At 49.3% G+C, this 21383-nt stretch overlaps 6 protein-coding genes across 6 annotated transcripts; 3 read left to right on the forward strand and 3 right to left on the reverse strand.

Annotated features, from left to right (window-relative positions):
* Nucleotides 1-515: 515 nt before the first annotated feature.
* ARB_00306 (uncharacterized protein) lies at nucleotides 516-1611 on the forward strand (the record flags this gene model as incomplete). Its single annotated transcript, XM_003013442.1, has 5 exons — nucleotides 516-576; nucleotides 639-945; nucleotides 1034-1275; nucleotides 1357-1427; nucleotides 1489-1611. The coding sequence occupies 5 exons, from the start codon at nucleotides 516-518 to the stop codon at nucleotides 1609-1611; spliced, it is 804 nt and encodes a 267-aa protein (XP_003013488.1).
* A 4587-nt stretch (nucleotides 1612-6198) lies between these two features.
* Nucleotides 6199-6842, reverse strand: ARB_00307 (uncharacterized protein; the record flags this gene model as incomplete). The annotated part of the gene is made up of 2 exons (XM_003013443.1): nucleotides 6199-6394; nucleotides 6463-6842. The coding sequence occupies 2 exons, from the start codon at nucleotides 6840-6842 to the stop codon at nucleotides 6199-6201; spliced, it is 576 nt and encodes a 191-aa protein (XP_003013489.1).
* Nucleotides 6843-7319: 477 nt separating this feature from the next.
* Nucleotides 7320-7793, forward strand: ARB_00308 (uncharacterized protein; the record flags this gene model as incomplete). The annotated part of the gene is made up of 1 exon (XM_003013444.1): nucleotides 7320-7793. The coding sequence occupies one exon, from the start codon at nucleotides 7320-7322 to the stop codon at nucleotides 7791-7793; it is 474 nt and encodes a 157-aa protein (XP_003013490.1).
* A 3892-nt stretch (nucleotides 7794-11685) lies between these two features.
* Nucleotides 11686-12384, reverse strand: ARB_00309 (uncharacterized protein; the record flags this gene model as incomplete). Its single annotated transcript, XM_003013445.1, has 3 exons — nucleotides 11686-11949; nucleotides 12126-12154; nucleotides 12267-12384. 3 exons carry the CDS (start codon nucleotides 12382-12384, stop codon nucleotides 11686-11688), a joined length of 411 nt encoding a protein of 136 aa, XP_003013491.1.
* Nucleotides 12385-16492: 4108 nt separating this feature from the next.
* On the forward strand, nucleotides 16493-18039 carry ARB_00310 (uncharacterized protein; the record flags this gene model as incomplete). The annotated part of the gene is made up of 2 exons (XM_003013446.1): nucleotides 16493-16888; nucleotides 16978-18039. 2 exons carry the CDS (start codon nucleotides 16493-16495, stop codon nucleotides 18037-18039), a joined length of 1458 nt encoding a protein of 485 aa, XP_003013492.1.
* A 654-nt stretch (nucleotides 18040-18693) lies between these two features.
* On the reverse strand, nucleotides 18694-20667 carry ARB_00311 (glycosyl hydrolase, putative; the record flags this gene model as incomplete). Its single annotated transcript, XM_003013447.1, has 1 exon — nucleotides 18694-20667. One exon carries the CDS (start codon nucleotides 20665-20667, stop codon nucleotides 18694-18696), a length of 1974 nt encoding a protein of 657 aa, XP_003013493.1.
* Nucleotides 20668-21383: the final 716 nt, after the last annotated feature.

Here is a 21383-nt window from a genome sequence, read left to right on the forward strand (position 1 = left end):
CACTGCCCTGCCGCGCGCCAATCCCACCACCAGCAGGTCTTGTGTGCGATGGGAAGACAGCCTCTATACATGTCGCATATGTTGTTTGTCAGAACAGATTCTCGGTCCTTGTCGAGTTCTTGATCCTGTAACGCGCCCCGAGTCGTCGATGCTATCTCCTTTGAGGCGGAGTAAAAGGAGGGCTTTATTACCATCTCGGCTGTTCGAGGCACCCTGGCCACGGTAGCCTGCCGGCCGCGTCCAGCAGCATTATATACTCTGTGCCTCCTGTCTCCGGCTCTCTGGTGTGCAGAAGGGGTAGAAATCCGACTCGGTGTCATGTACACCGCTGTTCCGTGGCTCGAGAAATCAATTTCCTAGACCCCCCCCTGTCTCGATGAAGTCATGACTTTTTGGGGACTTTGTAGTCGATCCATCAACATACCCGGCTCATGACATCAACATAGTCATCATGAGAACCAAAATTGTTTAGCAATGCTGATGTCAAGAAGTATTTCTAGTTCAAATCAGCCACCATGGGCCACGAAGACGCTGTCTACCTTGCCAAATTGGCCGAACAGGCCGAGCGTTATGAAGGTAAGCGCAATTGCAACTGACATGTCTCTCGCCTTAACACTCGAGCTGACACTTGGTTCCAGAAATGGTTCAAAATATGAAGACTGTCGCTTCTTCGAATCGGGAACTATCGGTAGAGGAGCGCAACTTGCTGTCTGTCGCCTACAAGAACGTCATCGGTGCCAGACGTGCCTCCTGGAGAATCGTTACTTCCATTGAGCAGAAGGAAGAGTCGAAAGGAAACGAGGCTCAGGTCACCCTCATCAAGGAGTACCGTCAGAAGATCGAGGCTGAGTTGGCCGATATCTGCGAAGATATCCTCAAGGTTCTCGATGACCACCTCATTGCTTCTGCCGAGACTGGAGAGTCCAAGGTCTTCTACCACAAGATGTAAGATCTCATAGTGTCCTTTCGGTCACCTACTCCTCTACATAATAACATGAGAAAGCAAAAGAGCTAACAAGCCATTCGCTTACAGGAAGGGTGACTACCACCGTTATCTCGCCGAGTTCGCCCTCGGTGAGAAGCGCAAGACTTCTGCCGACAACTCTTTGACCGCCTACAAGAATGCCACTGAAGTCGCTCAGACTGACCTTGCTCCCACCCACCCCATCCGTCTGGGTCTTGCCCTTAACTTCTCCGTTTTCTACTATGAGATCCTCAACTCTCCTGACCAGGCATGCCACCTTGCCAAGCAGGCCTTTGATGATGCCATTGCCGGTATGTTCAATCTATGCTATAATTATGTTAAGCTATTTTCTTAGTCACGAGCCGCATGATGCTAACCTTGTGACCCAACAGAACTCGACACTCTGAGCGAGGAGAGCTACAAGGACTCTACCCTCATTATGCAGCTTCTCAGGGACAACTTGGTAGGCCAGACTGCCCCTATTTACACACATTCTATCACGAAACTAACATCTATCGTCACAGACCCTGTGGACTTCCTCTGAAGCCGACCCAGCCACCGAGGCCCAGCAACCCCAGGGTGCCCAGGCCCCAGCTGAGGCCAAGGAGGAGGCTCCAGCTGCCACCGAAGAAGCCCCCAAGGAGTAAATGGGTTATGGATGAGCATTTAGTTCTAGATCGGAGGAGTTCATGATGCCATTTCCATTTTCACGCCTATTCCCCCCCCCCTTTTACTCTATCAAAACAATCCTACCGCACTCCAACCCCTGGTTTTTTTTTAATCGATAATGTCACTTAGGTTTCTTTGCAACATTCCCTTCTTCCAAGCTCTGCCTGCCATTATGTATCCTGGAGGGGTGAGACTTTAGTGACGTACTCCACCCGTCTCTCTTCATCTTACTTTCCCTGTCTATCTCCCTTCCCCATAGACCTACCTTTCATTTTAAAACCCTTGCCACTGCTCAAGGGACTGACTGACTGGAGAGATGATAGCCTGCCGAACAGCTGGAGAAAGGGAAGTGACAATGCTCCCAAAAAAACGACAGGAAACAAAAAGGCCTACAAAAAAACATGGAAACAAAAAAAAAAAAATCACCAGAGGGAGAAAAAAAAGTACCATTATTACCTCTTTACCTTCTTCTACCTTTCTCCCTTTTGCTTACGTTCTTCCTTTTCTTTTTCCCGGATTTCCACCCTCGGAGATACTCACTATCCCCTGTCTCCCTTTCGAACGTGTTTTCTTTCATCCACCCAAAATAGGTTTGATAGTATTAGATTTTTGCGCGGACGTACACACACACTACTGACTGATCTAACGCGGCAGTTTCATATTTTTACCTTCTAGCTTTGTCTTGCGACTTCGTTATTGCTTAGTTGAGGATGGTAGGTATACTTGTAGTGAATACGCGCAACAATGGACGATCTTTTAAATTATTAATTTTTTTTTATTTTGATAGTTAGTTATTGTACAACCACCACCACATTTAAATAGTCCCGGTCCATATATGCCCGGTTACTCCGTACCCCTAGCCATGAACTATCTGGCCCTCTGCGGAGTTGTTACGCCTCTTTATTAGAATACATCACCCCAACAGCGCCGATGGTTCCTTCACGGGCTAATCCCCATCCCAACCATCAACAGAGACCCCGTTTAGCTACTTGACTATGTATTCCGTCACCTAGTTAGTAAAAGGGGCTGGCAGTATCAACCAGTTAACCACAGCCAGATCTTCACCACTATCCATCTATCCACAGCTAAACGCGGCTATAGCGCCTGTCAACGCCCTTGTCACCCCCTTAACGGGCTGACCCCAGTTACGCTTCGTCACTCACCCATCAGAGAGAGAGCCCAGGAGGGCGAGAAGCAAGCGATGGAGCAACCACCCATCTTGACCTGGATAGGCCCAGGTTCCTCACTTTCGAGTACATGTCAGATACTGAAAGGGCGTCAGTAAAGTATTGTAATGGGCATCCCGGATGATCGCACATCACATCACACCCTGTATGGCTGAGATGCTGCTTGCTGCCTGTGGAGAATAAGATATGGGTTGGCTTAACTCCGGAGTACTTATCCAATTCGCCCATGCAGTATGCATCCATCCGCCGGGGCGTTTGGCCCTAGCAAAGGGGCACGAGAACACGATAGGGAGCTTTGTGTGGATGTTCGCCTTTCGCCTAGTTAACGCTGGCCCCCGAGATATAGATCGCGCGAAACGAGGGTGGAAGGAGAAACAAAGCAAACGGCAGACCGCATACATCCATTCTGCAGGCGTAACAAAGGATACAAGCGTAACGGCGACAGGGTGTATGATGTCTCACAAACAGGTTGGATCAGTCGTAGCAAGCAGGTTTCTCTCTGCCGAGTACGGGATGTTTCGTCGAGAGCGCGTACACGTACTTACATGCCTTGAAACCACAGCTCAATTGAATATTCGTCTGTCTTGTGTTGCCTTGCCTTGATTTTATGTGCAGGCTGCATGAGTACCAGATCCGGCCGCTGGATGCATTCCGCCATCTTCCAGCCCACCCAAGGCCCATCACATCCCCGTATATGCACGGTGTATGAATCTTGTTGTGTGTGTGTGTGTGTGTGTGTGAATTATCCAGGATGGGGGCGGCATTGGGTTATTGTTTATCCAAATTAACCGGATAAGCAAGGAAGTATGCTTTTATTTACTGTTTAGATACAGGAAACCCAGCAAGGAGCAAGTCTAGAGCTTGGGAGTAGCAGACAGAACCAGGTCCATGGATGTACAAATGGCAGTGAATCAAGAGGGTCCTTGGGGTGTGATGTCGTTAAAAATTCCCAAGAAGATATGTAGAACAATATATAATGTTAGCGGTGGAAGCGATTTTACTTGAATCCCTGAACCAGACAGGTATAGAAAAGCCATTATATACATGATAGAAGCAAGGTCGAGCCATATTGATACGCGAGAAAATGTTTGTATCATGTTTGTGTCCACGAAATGAGAAGAAAAAAGTAATGAATAAACCCAAGCGATTCGATGAAATAACTTTTTTTTTTCGTTATCATTCATTAGGATGGAAGAAGAAAGACTCCAATTCGACCTAATTCCGGTTGAAGAGTGATAAGAAAGGGTAAAAAAAGAAGAAACGTAAGAGGTGGAAATGTGTCATCTGTTCCTACCAGAGGGACATGCATGTTTGAGAGGCCAGCTATGGAACAACGACAGAGGCGAGCGACCGCCGAAGTCCATGAGCGGCTGCTTACATGCATCCACTCGAACCAAACGCATCGACGTGTTTGAGAACGGTGTCTGTTGTGAGGCCGGGGAGGAAGGGAAGAAGGTAGGTAGCTACCCGATGACATCACATGTATACCCGGACACGCGCAGGCGCAGACGCAGACGCAAACTCATGCATGCACGCCGAGCAAGTAATTAAGTGTATCCCCAGAAGAAATTAGGAGGGGGGGGGGGAGCAAAGCATTAACAGAGGAGCTCCAAGCCAAGTATGGTTAAAAGGGGAAAGAAAGGAAAGAAGCCAGGAAAAAGGGACGATGACGGATGCACAAAGCCGTTGGATCTAACCCAGGACGAAAAAGTGAGTGAGTGACCGAGTGGTCCGGTCAAGCCTGGTCAAGCAAGTCAAAACGTCAGCCCATCGGCCCAGGGATGCTGCATGCATGCATGCATGCGATGTGTGGTGTGGTGTGGAAAGGTTGGAACGGTTGTGTGGCGCACAGCTGGCCCATCATCGAGTCAAGGAGAGCCGTTTGTTTGATCTGCGGCCAAACAGACATCGTGACGTCGTGATCCATGATCCGTGATACGCCGGCTACCAGCGATGGTTTTCGTGTTCTTTCTTTTTTTGTTTTTTTCCTTTTTTGTTTTGGTCCTCTTGCTTGTGTGTCTTTCTGTCTGCCTGTCTGCTTGCGATGGCCTCCCCCGTTTGCTTCGTGTTTCGTTGGGCATCATCCAATCCACCGACCCGGCTAACCAGGAGCCAAGCGGCGCTGGCAAGGAGTCAGGTGCGCCATTTCCCCTATATTCCATGTACCCGGCCACCCGGTCAAAATCCGGGGTATCGTCATTTTTATGTTTTGAGTTTTTGCTTATTGTGTCAGTTTGAATGAACCATGGAGACGGCCAAAGTATCGTCGGCATGGGGTCTTCGCCTGAAGGATGCCATGCGCAGGGCAAGGGGCAACAAGATGGCGATGGCTGAAGGAAAGCCAGGAGACGGCTGGGGCGGCTCAAGCCGGGTCACATGGTCTGACGCTTAACCAAAAACCGTCTTTAGCCCGATGGAAAGCAACAGAGCGCCAGGGACAGGAGAAGCAGCAGCAGCAGCAGCGAGGCAGTAAACCCGAAGGAGAAGATTAAAGAAGTAGAATTAGGTCGTAAGAGCAACGGGGTCTAAAAGAAGTAGAAGAACTGTAACAGAGAGAAGCGACAAGAACAACGGAGGGTATCTTATATCGCGGCCGATTCATTTGTCCAGTGGAAATAGAAAACAAAAATCAACACCAAATCGATACTCGAACCATGGCCAGAAGTACAATGCAAGCACCAGGAAACCCCAAGGACCAAGAGAGAAAAGGAGAAGAAGACAAAAAGGGCCCAGGTCAAGCGCAGTTTGGCTGGCCTCGTTGTTGAAGATAATAATTAACAGGAAAAAAAGGGTAAAAAGGGTAAAAAGGAGTAGCTTCTAGTACCCTGTTCTGTTGTCGGGAGAGACGTTGCATAAAAGTTATATACCATCACATAGCATAGCATCGCAAGACAAGCAAGATGTAAGGAACGGAGAGGTCAACGTCATGTTGATTTCACGAGGACCTGTTTGGCGGAGGATTGGTAAAGTATGAGGGTCGGCTTATGCTAATGGTTGCTGGTTTGTTGTAAAAAAAAAAAAAAAAAAAGTGTCATAAAGCGTAACCGGGTCATGAAATTAAGTAATGGGACAAGGTTGGTCAGTGACGGAGCGATAAGGTGGCGCAGGGATAAGCCAGACTATTCTATCCGGTGTATCAAACTCGTCCCTTGTTCGGCATGTGCCATGTGTGGTCGGGGGTCGGAATGTATGAAGTGTAGGAAAGGCGTGGTTAGAGCGGTGTGTGAGAGGTGGCTGGGGGTGGTGGAAGTAAAATAAAGTGTTTTGTCCAGTTCGGATCAGGCTAGAGTAAGGACGGCCTCCATGGTATCTTCCAAGATGCGAACGTACAAGCGCCGGGCGGTGACCAGAAGCCAGCGAGAGCAAGGAAGAGCCTGGTTACTTCTGAGACTTCTTTCCCTTGCCTGCACCGCTGGTTGAGGTAAGCTCGGACTTGGTAGACATGGTCCTGGTTAAGCCACCGATGTAGTCCTGCAGGAAGCGGTTCTCGTTCTCCAGCTTATCATGGTCTGATTTGACCTCGTCAATCCGGTCTGCCAGGGCCTGTAAAGATGACTGCAACGTCTTTGCTTGTCTGTTTCATCATTAGTTAGAAGGGGAGCGGCCAATTAATTGTGGGGGAGAAAGCCTGAGAGCACTCACTCTTTAAGTGTAAGTCTTGCCTGAGTGCCCAGCCTCTTGACGTCTGCAAAGTTCCTTCGCGGGCTCATCGCACGAGCGTCGTCTGGCGGAAACTCTTCCTTCTCAATCTCGATCTCAGGGTGGTCCCGGGGGACGAGTATCGAGGCGCTAGGTTTCCTGCTGGCAATGCGGGGGCGGTCTGCCCTCGATTTCCGCTCTGACTCTACATCGGAGACAGAGGAAGAGGAGGAAGTTGGAGACGGGTGTGAATTCTCGTTGTCATGGTTTGCTGTGGGATGGGTTCCGTTGGTAGTGCCGTTGGAATTGCTATCGTTTGGGGCAGGGGAGGGCATTGTGCGGACGGGCTCTGAGGAGTTGTATAGGCCAGTGTCGGCAGCCATAATGCGATATCTGGACCGACCTTCGCAGGTATATTGTGTATGAAGTGGGTATAACGAGGAACAGCCCCGTTGAAGGATAGTTTTTTTTCGGGGGTTCGTCGTCGTTGTCGTCTGCGTTATCAGGAGCGGGACAGAAAGGGGCTGATGGATTGATAAAGGAGAGATGCGGTGACGGTGAGAGGTCCGAGTAAAAGAGCAAAGAACAGTACGGATTCTCCCAGGAACAGCTCGGGGGTGTATCTACAGGAAGCGAACGTAGTCTGTCTGTCCGGTGCTGGAGCTGAAGGGGTGTGGCTTCTCTTGCTCTCTACCTGCAGAGAGCGCGGAGATAGATAGATAGGTCGACAGCACGGCGCGGGACGCAAGCAACGCAGCAGACAAGAAGAAACGAGCCAGCCGCTGGAACGAGAGTCGACAGAGAAGTGGAATTGGCAGAGGCTTGGGGGCAAAACTGCAGTCGAAGGCAAGCTGAAGTCGATGCTGGCAGAGCTGTGGGAGTTGATGAAGGACGCAGGACGCAGGACAAACAGCAGCAGCAGCAGCAGCAGCAGCAGCAGCAGCAGCAGCAGCAGCAGCAGCAGCAGCAGCAAAGCCGGACGAGGACGAGAAGAAGTAGCAGAAGGTTCAAGCGGCCGAGGGAGAAAGCCGCAGTTTTGGCTTTGGCGGCGGCAGCCAATAAGGGCGGGGCGCCGGTGGGTCCCTGTGTACGGTCTCGTAACGAAAGATACAAGCGGTAACTTACAGCGTACGGTTGATACAACGAAAAGACGAGGAGAGGAAAGACGGACGGACGACGACGACGACGACGACGACGACGATGACGATGATGGCGGACGACAGACGAGGGACACGGACGAAGAGGAGGGAAGAGGCGGATATATACTCGGTAGGCAGCCGGAAGACAGTGGCGGAGAAGACGATGATGGTTGGACGAGCCGGCAGGCTCGATAAAAGGGGGACACACGACGCCGTGATAGAACGGGGAAGGCGGATGGGATGGGATGGGATGGGAGATGCAGACAGACAGACAGGCGGAAGAGGGAGGGAGAGCGCTGAGGGAGGAGGACAGCAAGACGAGGTCGAGTCAAAGGCAGGGCAAGGCAAGGAGGAAAGGCGCAGACCCGGCCACCGTCCGGTCAAATCGTCCATACAATTGGGCCGTCGTCATCGATCGAATATAATGAATGGCTGCCACTTCTGCTAGGCAACACAAGCTAACTACATAACTACACGTCACAGAATGTCCCAATGCAGGCTGGTCCCAGCGAGATGGATCATGGATCATGCATGGTGGATGGCGGACAAGGCAAGCAAGCGCCTTCATCGTGTCTTGCTAATCGCTCGAAGTGGGCGCCGTCCGCCGTTGAGCAGCCTGCGAGGCTAACTTGGTAGCTCGTGTACGGGCAGGGGGCCCAGGTTAAGTTACATGAACATCGAACGGACAGCACGTTAAGGATCAAAGAAGCCCAGGACACAACATACTGAACATCCCTATATACGAATGGCATGTATCTACGGAGCATGTCAGTCCTTACATCGGTATCAGTAAGTACATGCGGGATATATGAAACTGGACATTCCCTGCTCTTAACCCAGATACATACTTTCGGGATGCACGGAGACTTTTCTCAGCATACGCCTTCTTACAGACGGGACGGCTATTCCTTTGCAACGGTCGGCTGGCGGCATTATTATTCATTATTGTTATCATCGAGCCTGTCGGGGGTGTTGGGACGACCATCGATATATGCATACTACTACTCCGTAAAGTGCGGGAAGTGAAGTCCTGCTGTGCTCCCCATAACTATCAAACTATCCATCCCTAACCTGAAAACTAACACATCTGGCAGTTATACATGCTCATCGTCCATCCCACGGTCGACCATCATCACACCATGCTGACCCCCTGTTGATCTACAAGCTCTCCACCACTCGGAGACAGGCGAATCCACCAGAGCAACAACTTGCAGCCCATTCTTCTTGTGGCCTGGCAACCCGACTCATATAATTATTATTATTCAGCAGTGTTTGGTCGTTGCTAATCACCTCTGCTTCTCTCGTCTCTTTCCTTCTGGCAGCCATGCCGCAAGCGGTTTTATCCGATGTGCCAAGTCTGCCCTTAACTTACGCTGGCATGATTATTTTAGTTAAGAGAGTATGCTCCGTATGAGAATCGTCTTCTCTGGGTTACGAACGATATAACTTACATACCGCTCCCATACTAACGCACACCAGCAGGTCGGAGTTATTCTTACAACTAGTTTAAGGTTGCTTGTAGAGTTGGTATGTCTTCATTCCCTGGGCCTGCTGGCCTGTTGGCTTGCTGATGCTGCTGCTGCTGCTGCTGCAGGATATCCCTTCTTCTGGAAACTTTCTACGCCTTGTTCCCTTGGGCTTGTGGCCAAAACATCTGCAGGCAGCCACATCCTTCCTCTTCTCTCCTTTTTTTTTTCTTACTTTACAACCACAGTTATAGTTTAAAGCATATAATGGGGCATGGAGGAGGGGAGGGGATGGAGGGGAGGGATTTGACAAGAGAGACCCGCTCAAGCAGGGTGGGGGATCCTTGCCCGATAGTCATTAGCCGGCAATAGCATAGGAGGGTATTTTTACACTTGCCCTGTGTCGATTCCCCTTCATCCATATCCCTTCCCGTCATCCTTCAATAATGCTGATTCAAGGACACGGTCTAAATTAACTACTGAAAAGTCGCCAATTACCAGGTATTCAAAACCGTGTTTCCTTTTTCCACCTTTACTATCCCTCAGCAATCTCCTGATTCCTTCCAACATGGTTCTGGAAAAGGATCAGGAATGATATTAGGCGATCTTCGTACTCCGTATGTAGAGATCTAACAAGCAACAATATACCGTCAGTGGGCATCTGTTGTTCCCACCCCTTTCCCCCCTTTTTTTGCTTTCGGTTGCTGTGTGAAAATCCTTCAAGATTTAATTTATCTTTTTTTTTTTTTTCTCTGTGGTTGCCCTTCGTCCAAGAGTTTCTTTTCTCCCACTGCTGAGACGGTGACAACTAGAGGTAAGGGTCAACCTTATATTCAAGCAATTAGCTTTCCCTGTCGCCTGACAGTACGCCATCGTTTGTCGGTAAAGCATGTATGCATGGAGTATGGAGTACTGTCTTGAGAGATAAAAAAAAGTCCTCTTGTGTATTCTTTTTTCGAAAAAAAACCAGCAGTGACTCTTTGGTTAAAAGATGCAAAGGTTGGTCCTTTGTTAGTGCCTAGTGTGGGTAGAATTAATCGAGCCTTTGTATCTCCAAGATTAGCACAGCTTTATTAACACGGATTGGCCGCAAGGCTCAACATCGCAAGCTGATGGAGTTTCCATTCGCATCTGGGTTAATCTCGATCAAGCTGTTGAGAAGGATAGCCCTGGCAAGCAAGTATGCTTGAGGCGTTGATGGCGTGGGGTGCAACTCCAGATATCATGGTGGCCTGTGATAATTTATTTGTATGCTATCCCGCCGATCGATGATGATGCATGTTGATCAATGCTCGCCATGAATCGTGGAGTACTTACATATCAAGGCATTAATTCTTTAATTCTTGCTCCCCACACGACTTTTTTTTTTTACGAAGTCGAAAAACTCTTCATGATGGACGAAGAAATTTTCTTCTCGTACTCCGTACTCCGTACTCCATACCTCTCCTTGCGCTTTGGTTCACTGCAAGGTGTAAGAACTCCATTTTCACTAGCGGCAAACTCACTAGTGGGCGGGTGATGACGATGGACATGATGTCCACCTCTCGGCGCTGGTTGTCGGCTGGGTGCGAACAGACATCAAGAGCGGCGAATATGTTACGGGTTAACTGCATCCACCCTCCTTTACTATGTAATTACTATTAGTGCATGGTAAAGTAATTTCACGGTCTTTTGGAAACCGTTTATAAGCACTTTTCACTGAAGATCGCCAGCATCTGATGCAAGTCGGTTTCGCTGGGCAGAGGATAAGCGCCAACCCATAATAGTAGTTGGATCGCTTTTCGCCTCAAAAGTCGTCAACAAACATAACTTACTCCGTACCTTTTGACTGAAAAGTAAGAAGGCCTGTGAAGGTGGAAAAGTACTCCGTACATGCTGCTGGATACCAACCCCCCATTTCTCCGCTCCCATGCAGGATGTCCTCCCAGAGGAGTGGAGGAGGGTTCGCCCAATCCTGACGATGGCCCTGCCAAGCGGCCGCCCGTCAGGTAGGTAAAGTAGGTTGGTTGGTACTCCGTAGCACACTATGCGTAAAAGTCGAAAGTCAAGTAGAGGAGACGGTGGTAAGTGTGAGGACAGATCAACAATCCACGGGTCTCCCGAGAGCATGCCTGCCTATAAGGCAGGTCGACGAGAGAAAATGGATGACAGTTGTTGGTTTTCTTCCCATCTCCCGATCTCTGTGGTCCCAGTGCCGTCATACGGCGATATATACGTCATAAAAAAACTGGAGCACTTCCTGGCGATCGTTCGCCCGGCGTGTTCAGGTTGCTGATACAGGCTCAAAGCAGGTTCCCTGGGGGGATTGCCTGCGTCTCCCGTGTACCAGCTACAGGCGTCCACCAGCTGAGGTACGTGGTGTCAAGAGTATGGTGTACCTCGATGGGGAGCAAGGAGGAGGAAAAGTCAAGGGGAGAGCGTGACTCTGCCTCCACCAGGATAAAACCGCCTGGCAGCCCACGATGCTGCGGCGAGCCTCGTGAGACGAGCCGGCCAAGTAGCGGTAAGCTGCCAGGCTCTCTCGCTCGTTTCTGGCGGGCGTCTTGCTGCCCCCTCGCCGGCCTGGAGTCGTCCATGAGGCCAGCGGCGGCAGGCTAAGATGGCCGGGGAGTCGATGTCAGTCAGCGCGAAGCAACAGCAACAGCAGCGGCAGTGGATGGCGAGGCCTCCTCCTGGGCCGGCGTTGCGGTTCTGCTTTCTCTTCCGGGCCGGGGCCGAAAAGGGAGCGGAGCCGGGGCTACATAGATCCGGGTGACTGTCACATGATCATCTGCTTTGTCATCAAGACGTCTTGCTTCCAACCTCGCGAGAAGAAGCAAGAAGTCGTTGAGAGCAGACGAACATGGAGGCCAGTGTTTGGTATCATCGGCAGCTCGAGTGACTTGCTGTCGGGCAGAGCTTCGGGTGGGTGAAGCTGCATGGACGGGACTCCGGTGTATCGCTACCTGACAACCCAGCGTTGGTGCAGGCGTTGTCATTGAAACGAGAAGTACTAGCTGATACCAACCCCCCCCCCCCCCCCCCCACCCCCTGCATAGTTAGCGACTATCAGCCTGCGCACCTTATATCCTTGACGGCCAGGCTGCACGCCTGCATATACGTAACGCACGAACACACACACACACACACACACACCAACCGACCAAGAAATATGCCTAATGGAGTTAACCCAGCCATCCCACTCTTGACTTCAGACTCTTACCTTCAGAGAGTGTGAAATGACGGGGAATGAAAAGCAAAACGAAACCCAAAAGGAGAAGAGTAGAAGAAGGGACGGGTGAGAACCAAACTGCATCACTTTCCAAGGTGTATATAAGCATCCTTTGTATACCCGGTACTCTGGTTTATACATAGACGTGCGGAGCATACTCGACTCCGGCTATCTATATATATATGCTCATACACATGCAGCACGTCACCACGCGGGATGGCTTTGCTGTCGCCTCGGCCAGCTGCAGCAGACATTTGCATATGTATATACTTCCAGTTAAAGCAAAGGCTCGTTCGGCAATCCTTGGTGCAATCCCTGGTGCAATCCCTGGTGCCATTGTGTATTTTATTTAGGTTCCCATGCATTTCCATCACTGGACGGGAACCACGTTGCGTTTTTGACAGGGGGTAGGGGAGGACATTGCCGACGTCTTGTCACCTTGTGCAGCCTCTCGCTAGTCCTGGTTGGCTCGTCGGCTACTGGAAATACGAACGGTTATTGACTCCCCTGTATGCCTTAAAAACCTCAACTCTTAGCCTGAGAGTTCATCCCCCCCATGACATGTGCCTGGGGTTCTGTGTTCAGACGGCGGCAGCGCTGGCTGGGGTGCGGATGCTAGCTCGAAAGTATGACTTAATCAAGTGCTGGTTTTTTTCGACTTTGTGCCTAAGGGTTCCTGGAAAAGCTGTCTTCAGGGAAGCAAGGCCACACATTGTTTCCATGCAACAGTGCTCATTCGAATCGCCGGCAGATTTATTTGGCATTTCTGACCATTTCCGCACTTATTCCCCCTCAAAAACAGGGTTCAAGACGAAACGTTTCTCGGGAAGCCATTTAGTCCAGTAATGCCATGTTCGTGCGTTCGTTGTTTTATACCTGCATCTGACCGCCTCTCTCGCCGGTGTGGTGCATTTTGACATGCCTAACACCGCACAAGGATCAATATTTCTATGTCGGCGGACCAGAACTGTCCATTGTCTTGTTCGAGCAAATATGACCAGGCGGGAAAAATGCTTTTTAGAGGGTATATTCTTGCCGGCATGGGGGATGCAAATCATATGCCGTTTCCCTGTCCTATGTGACATAGCCATCCGGCCTGTTTATTGTAACCCAGATGGTTTTTGTACCACAGGTGGTTTGTTCTCTTGAAGAATGACTTCTGAACCTTTTAATGAGGGATTTCCGGCGACTTTTTTTGTTAGTCTTCGCACATGAAGACACGATCGGACGCAGCGTTCGAATCGAGGATTTGCTCGGCCAAATATACCCGCTCTCTGGCAAAGGGCTTGCACAGTCTAGCTATATATGCCATGCTTTGCATAATCTGCTATTTTCAATGTGTGACGAGGTGCGGAGAACGGATGTTCGCTTGATATCAGATGCTGAAGGTGTGGTTACGCAAAGCGGTGTTCCACCCGTAAGCAGCGGCTCCGTTCACAATGAAGAACCGGCGGACACACGTCAACTGTCAAAGGTCGCAGAGATATTTCTAGACATGGGGAACAGTATGGACCAATCTGAATTGCCATGCCATCTTGGACAAGCCCGAGCATCCCGGGGTGGGTATCTAATGGTTGACATTCTTCCCCTTTTCTCGAGTCCAAGGGTGTGAATTCACTATGGCACTGTGCCAAAAAAAAAAAAAAAAAAAAAAAAAGACACAGATAGATGGACATAGAAGAGTGGGGGGGGGGGGGGGGGTGGCAATCTACACCTCAATCCCCCTTCTCTTTCCCTTTCCCTCCTTGCCATGTCTCAGCCGAAATCTGTCGTCTCAGGATCTAGCGTTCTTGACGCATCAGGTTTGCTATTACATTGGCTTCCGGCGGTCTACCCCAGAACCTCCCAAGAAGAGTGGCCTAAACACCTGGCGGCGAACAACTTGCGAGGTGGCCTGCTGTGTACTGGGTACGACAGATCTAAGTACCGTGGGATGTATAACCCTATGCGATAAATCGAGCCAACCACAGCCAAAACAAGACTCCGCCTACTCCGGCCCATGTAAGCTAACACCTGCGGGAGGCACATGGTGCGGCTAAGTTGTCTTGTATTCTCTCCGCCTTGTGATCGGAGTTGGAAAGTGACCAGGCTACTCCGTACACATCAGCCAGGGAGACGAGTAACGAGTGTCTAAGCGAACGAGCGATCAAAAGGAAGCTGATCTTGCAGTATCCACCACATAGAGCGCATTGGGAGGTTCCGTCTCGAGTACTATACGGAGATGTAAGAGTTTTGCTAGCGAGAAAGTCGAAGAGAAAAAGGATCTCTTACTAAAATAAATAATATGTAAGTCCGGACATCTCTCAAATTTCTCCCGCTTGGGGGACGTGGGTGGCTGATATCAAAAAATAGCATCACCCGCTCCCTTGGAAAGTCAGCGCTTGATTGATCGATGCTACCGATCCATGTCCACGGATGGGATCCCCTACCCTTGCATGCACGATTACTTATCGCCTACGCATCGTGATTTCTCGTTTGACGTGAGATACAAGGCCAGTCCCCTTTTATTCATCCTCTCCCTTTTGGACCGCCGGCCTTCGTTTAATTAATTACTTTTTTGTTCATTTTTGTCTTCCTCCTCTTCCTCCTTTTTTTTTTCCCCTCTCTTTCTTTTCTTCTTTTCTTTTCCCTCTTCTTCTTCCCTTGTTGCTTTTCTTTTGCGGCCCAAGAATCCAAGCTGGATGCGCCCCTTTTGGTCCCATGTCCACTTTCGAGGCAGCTAGAAAGAGGCGATGCCTATCTGGGTTTAGCGCCAGCCCTGTCGCCAGCATGGCTTTGAACTTCCCTTGGGATCTGATATCAAGCCCGCAGGAGCTTTGCAAGCAAGACCCGCGTCTCTCGCGGAAAATACGAACATAGGCGTGCGTCGAGTTGGGCGTGCACTATGTTTTCAACCCTTTCTTTGACGAAGCCACATTCCTTTACTCTCGACGCCGTCTAGGCGTGCGGTGGGGAACTGGCGCATACTACCTATATCTCGCAACCACAGACGCCGCCTTTCGGTCGTGCCTTGAACTCCCAGATTTGATACACCGAAATCGAAACAGAGACGCATAAAAGCCGCAAGTCTCAGTCGCCCAATGACTAAGGGCATGGTGACTGACCCCTCTCAAGATACCCGACGGCTATTGGTTGATTACCCGTGTATCTGGCCCTGTTGTGTTTGCTTTTCGACGCACTGTTGGACCTGTTCCTGGACCATTTGGATTGCGATTATGCCCAAGGTCCCGAATACCTTTCTTTGAGGTATTCTTGATAACGTCACAAGGCTTACTGCGAGTGGGTTTGCCTCTTGACTTTTTTCTTTTTTCTATTTCTTTTTCTTTTTTCCTACCCGGAAAATGGTCCCATACCAATCATCTGTCAAGATGGGGTGATTTTTTATTTACGCCATGATATATGGTTCCAAATTCAGCTCTTTTTATCTCTATTCATGGCAACAATCTTCCATCCCCTCCCGGCTCACCAGGGCTCAGCCGTGTCAGCGGGATGGACTACCAGTGCCGCTTAGGCTACCGGCATATGTCTAGCTACTACATGCTCACCCTGGGCGCCTGTCTACCGGAGATTATATCAAATTCACCGTGACAACGATGACTTAGAATTTCCGAGGTTGTCATCTACACTAGCTCTAGATCAAGAGACTACCGCGCCTCTGATATATCCATACTTGCAATCGGCCGTTTCATCGCCTGTAGGCAGTTGGATGATATCCCGTGGGCCATTCATGGCTGCATTAAACCCCCTTCGCCGACCGTTCCGGCAACCAGTAGTCATTGAATTTCTTTTTCTCCAGACGTTTGCGTAGGCCTCTAGGCCGACCAATATGCCATCCCTCTTCTTCTGTGGCTTCTCCCACTGGTTCGACTTGCTTTTACCATGGCAGAAATGCCCCCGCCGTTGGCAAATTTGTAGAAATTCTACTGGAACCGGGAATACGGCTCAGGATCCATCCCACCGTTTCAGTGGCTTATTTCTTGTCTTTCGCTTGGGCTGCATGTTTTACGTGATGGAGTTGGAAGAAAGGAACAGGGCTTTCCCCAAAGCTAGCTGCGGCGTACACTAGATCAGTACGGTGCATTAGAACTTGGAACAAGGCCTCCTTTACATGACTCTTCTACCATGTATTCTCATACTTGTCGGGACTACAAGTAAATAGATAAAGTCAACGATTCTTTCCATACTCCGTCCCTTTGCATAATATCAAGGAGTGGTATATGGCTCAGAGCAATGATACTTCGCATCTTGTCAAAATGAACTTCTCCAGCCAGTCAGCCTTGGATTTCGTTCTAATCTCCCAGGAGTATAGCCCTCACGCCCCTGGAAGATGGCCTTCTGCATCCATTCCCACTACCCCAAATGCCGTTGGAAGTCAATCATGGATGCAGTTCAGCTGGGCCCAAGTTGCCTTTACCCTTATAGTTATCTGGCCCCTTATTGTGGCGATCCTACGACACTCGAGAGAGCGGCAAAGGATGAAACGCTTCAACTTCCCTACGAGAGATTCATTTGCCAAAATGACTGTCCGCGATGCTTGGGCTATCCAACTTGATCTTATGGACACAGAGACCTCCTTTTTCTTCATGCTTGCACTTAAGTTTGCCATTTTCTCGGTATGATAAGCAACAATTTACCCGGGGGTTTTTTGACGTTCATGCATAATCCTAGCATCATATGTGCTAATTTATATATATACGTATAGGTGAACGGTATACCTTCCATTTCCAGTTTGCTGGTCAGGACGAATAAGCTCCCTTCGGAGCGTGTTCACCTTCGATATTCCATGACCTCTGTCATGATAGCCGAATTTCTCGCCTTTCCACCTGACGATGAAAGGGCGTTACAGGCTATTTCTCGAATGAATAATATCCACCAAACATACCAGAGAGCCGGTCAAATTTCAAACGATGATCTGCTATACACTCTCGGGCTTTTTGCCTATCTCCCTGTCCGGTGGGTTGGTAAATATGACTGGCGTGAACTTACAGACATGGAGAAGTGTGCCTTGGGAACCTTTTGGAAAGATATCGGTGACTGTATGGAAATCGACTATTCTCAGCTCCCGTCTTCTAAGACTGGCTGGAAAGATGGTCTCCACTGGCTTGAGGACGTTACGAAATGGGGAGATCAATATGAAGAAAAGAACATGGTTCCCTGTGCTAGCAACCAGCTAGTTGCCCTCTCCGCCATTGGTATCATACTCTATATCGTCCCTGACTTCCTAAAGCCGACAGCAAAGAAGATGATATTTGCTTTACTCGAAGATCGGATGATAAAGGCGTTAATGTATGTATACCGTCAGCTCTTTTGTTTGTGTACCTCTTTATATTCTAACCACCTCTATACCGCATATAGGTTGCCTGAATCATCCAAACTTTACAAGATCTCTCTCAAAACCATACTCAATGCTCGGCGTTTCATAGTCCGCTACTTCTTTCCGCCTCGCCCTTCATGCATGCGCTTTCAACCGCTGAGTACAAAGGCCGACAAGGATGGCAGGTATTATCTGCAAACATACGATTCCAAACCTTTCTACATCAAACCGACAATTTCATCACGCTGGTTTTCTCCCGCTGCCATTATTAGAAGAGTTCTTGGCTTGCCTTTGCCAGGGGATAATGGTAACGAATATTGCCCTCGTGGATATCGGTTAGAAGAGCTAGGTCCATCCTGGATCCTGGCCAAAAAGACGATCAACCAAGATGTTAAAATTGCCCGTCAAAGGCTGGACCAAAACCACACCACTGGCTGTCCCTTTGGATAAGGGACTTGCTGGTAATTTGGGACATTCGGTTTATGGGCGAGGGCATATATATAATAGGGTAGGTAGGACGTCCCCTTTCTCTTTGCTATCTTTACCTTCTATCTTTAGCTTCTACCTTTATCTTCTATTCGTTATTTACTTTCTATTTCTTTTCTGTACATTTTTCTACCTTAGCGCGTATCTTGGCATGACAAGCTACGTTTATATACGGGACTCACATACTGGGGCAACTTGGTATATAGCTGAGAGGTTGGCGAGCTGCTTGGACTTGGCCCTACATTCTTTATTATTAACTACTCCTTTAGACCTCTTTTTGTTACCTTACCAATCCTTGTTGCTTTCTGTTTGAGGATACGCAGACTCAAACAAAGTGGAAGATAATTGCAAATAGCTGGACTAAATGTCAAGATATCGTTTCACAAAAATCATTGCTTGACAAAGCAGGTATTTCAAGGTTAATGAGAATCTATTGATAGCAATGACTAATGATATGTAAGAATATCTTGAACAAACGCCCGCTGCCTCTGTTTGACGCCTTGTATCCCTAGCCTTTGAAAGCCAAAGTTCAAGTCGGAGGTACAAAAGAGATGTTTACAAGCATCATATGTACAGTCGTTCAAAGTAATTTACGGAAAATGGGTCAAAAGGTTCAAGTTAACGTCTCAAGGAGGGTGTCGTGTGCCATTGGTATAGAGCTTTGAACACTGCGAGCGCTCCCGATTGCGTTTCCAGCGTACGGCCTCTTCCACGGTCATTCACATCCTTCACTGCCTTGGCAACATTGGGTCCGGCACCAGCATCGCCTCCTTCGGGCCTGGAAACCGCAGTGTCTTGGAATTCATGAGGGAAAGGACGCAGCTGATCACCAACGATGTCGCTAGGGGCTTCCTTGGCAAAATACGTTCGGTTTCCCTGAGCCTGTAGGAGTGCAAGGTCGGGGCTAGCACGGTTGATTGGAGGATCAGAGTTGCTGTAATCCACGGCACCATGCGGCAACACAACAGCGCTATCACTATTGTTCAGCTCGCCGTCGGGGTATTTGGGACCCCACCACATTCCATATAGGCCTTTCTCATTTTTGGTAACGAATGCAGCATAAGCATTGTGCTCCAGCCAATGTAAGTAAGAAGCACAGATTCGCTGATGCCATCTGAATGTGTTTCTTCGCTCGTGCTCGCTAGTGTTATTGCCGCCTGCCGACTTATGTAGTGCTGGATCAGACAGCATCCTCTTCTCTTGGGGACTAAGTTGTCGACAAAATTCCGCGAAATGATGGAAGAATATGCCTTTGAAGGTTTGTCCATCTTGCGAGCATAAGCCGGTACTATCACATGCATCTTCTAAGACGCCTGCCCTCCCCAGCCCATGCCAAGTGTGATCTGATTTCGCTGGCCAACCGGTGGCTTTTATCACATTTCTGACTAAATCATGACCATCTTCAAGATAGCGCCTATCTCCAGTGGCTAACCAAAGACCCCTGAGCCCGCTCAGTATAACTCCTTGGTTATAGGTGTACACCATAGTGTTCAAAACATCACATTTGCCCGTCCCAGGATCGTTCGGAGTCCATCCATGTATGTGAAATCCATCCGCGTACAGAGCGTTGGCTCCAGTCATATTTGAGCTTTTGAGCCACTTATAGGCTGTTATAGCTGCGTCGAGATGGATTGGATCGCGGGGTAGACTAACAAACCCATTCTCCTGTAGCTCACTTTCTACTATTGGCGAATCGATAGGATCACCTGGAAAGTAGAGGTACATATCGATACTTGCTGAGATGAAGAGCTCGTTTGTGATAGCATTCTTGTAAGGTGTTAGCCAAGGGCTCCAAATCATGCCACCACCACACAGTTGTGTATCCCACCCTCGCACTGCTAAATCATAGAATACCCGAGCCCTGTGTGCTGCAGGCGCCCTATACTGGGTTCCATGCCACGAGTGGTGGGGGGTTAACTTGCTGTTTGGATGACGACCAAAATGAAGCTCCGAATGCAGATTTTGGAATTTTATGCTTTCCAACCATTCCAAAACAACCCACAGCATGTCATCATACGCTTGGAGCCGTATTCCAAAAAAGTTCTCCCCATGCCAAAAAGCCGAGGTTTGCTGGAAGTAATAACTGATCAGGTTCTCAGTGGACATGGCCGCCTCATCATAGCAGCCAGACCAGGGCTCATCACCTGTAAATCCGAGCGTGGAAGACAAGAGAGAGAGGGCAGAAAGAATATGGGTATTCACAACTGCTTTGGTCCAGTCAATGCCGGTTGGCCATGTTGCTTGCCAGAGGCTGAAATAGTCCGACTGTATCACATCAAGGGCCTCAAGCATTGTCCTCAGCGTTTTGCTTGTATGAGGCCAAGGAAATTGACTTGCATCGCCTGGGAAAGGTTCTTGGTCATTTTCTGAAGGCTCGACGCTGGCTTTCGGCTCTGTTCCAATGAACGGGGCCTGTTGGTCGTCATCAATTATGATGATCTGTTGCGAGATATCACCATTGGATAGATCGAAAGGGGCTGCCGAGGTCCTGGCGCAGAAAAGAAGGATAGTTGATATACATATAAGGGCAAGTAAGGGGAAGTTGGAGAATGAATGGTGGCCACCGGTAGGCCATGGTCTCACGGCGTACATGCTGATCGATGTCTGCTAAAAAACAAAGGAATATCCCCTAAAAATGAGAGCAGTCCAGGCTATTATAGCCGCCAGATGAGGGTGTTGAGTTCTCACATCGGCAGTTTTGGTGCTCGTGTGACCAGCGCTGGGATGTATAAATGCGCGATCAGAAGGCCAGGAACAGGCGAAACTCAAGCTGTGAGCGGTGAAAAAGCAAGTCTGCGCATCCGCAACTCCGAGATGCTGTATTGCTCAGATGCCTCGTAGCATGGAATAGCGATCAGCCGGGAGCATCACCGGCTTGCGACAGAGAAGTTGTCTGCGCTTTCTTCGCTTCCCGTTTTTTGCGACGAAAGTCGGGGAAAGTCGCTGCGGGGAGAAGAAACAGCAAGACTGGTCGACTTACGTAAGCCTAGTCTTGGGGCCTCGTTTCAAGCGCGCTTGGCTATATGGCAACGAAGCGGCCAAAAGAGGCGTGTGGACAGGCCGGATGAGAAGGCCTGCAGTGTGTCTAAGCCCGTAAGTATATCGAAGAGGTCCTGTGAGTCATCGGGATCAATTTCACGAGTCGTTGGTAGTTGGTAAACGACTGGAAGAGAGAAAATGCTAAGTACCAAGTTGATGTGATACTAGTTGACAGGACAGGGCTTTCAAGTTCTACAGAAATATATCCAGTCTAACTAGATCCTGGAGGTCGTAGATGAGTCTCGCTGAAATCTGGAATTAGCGTTTCG

This window comes from Trichophyton benhamiae (assembly GCF_000151125.1).
Source record: "Trichophyton benhamiae CBS 112371 chromosome Unknown contig00070.0, whole genome shotgun sequence".
NCBI lineage: Eukaryota > Fungi > Ascomycota > Eurotiomycetes > Onygenales > Arthrodermataceae > Trichophyton > Trichophyton benhamiae.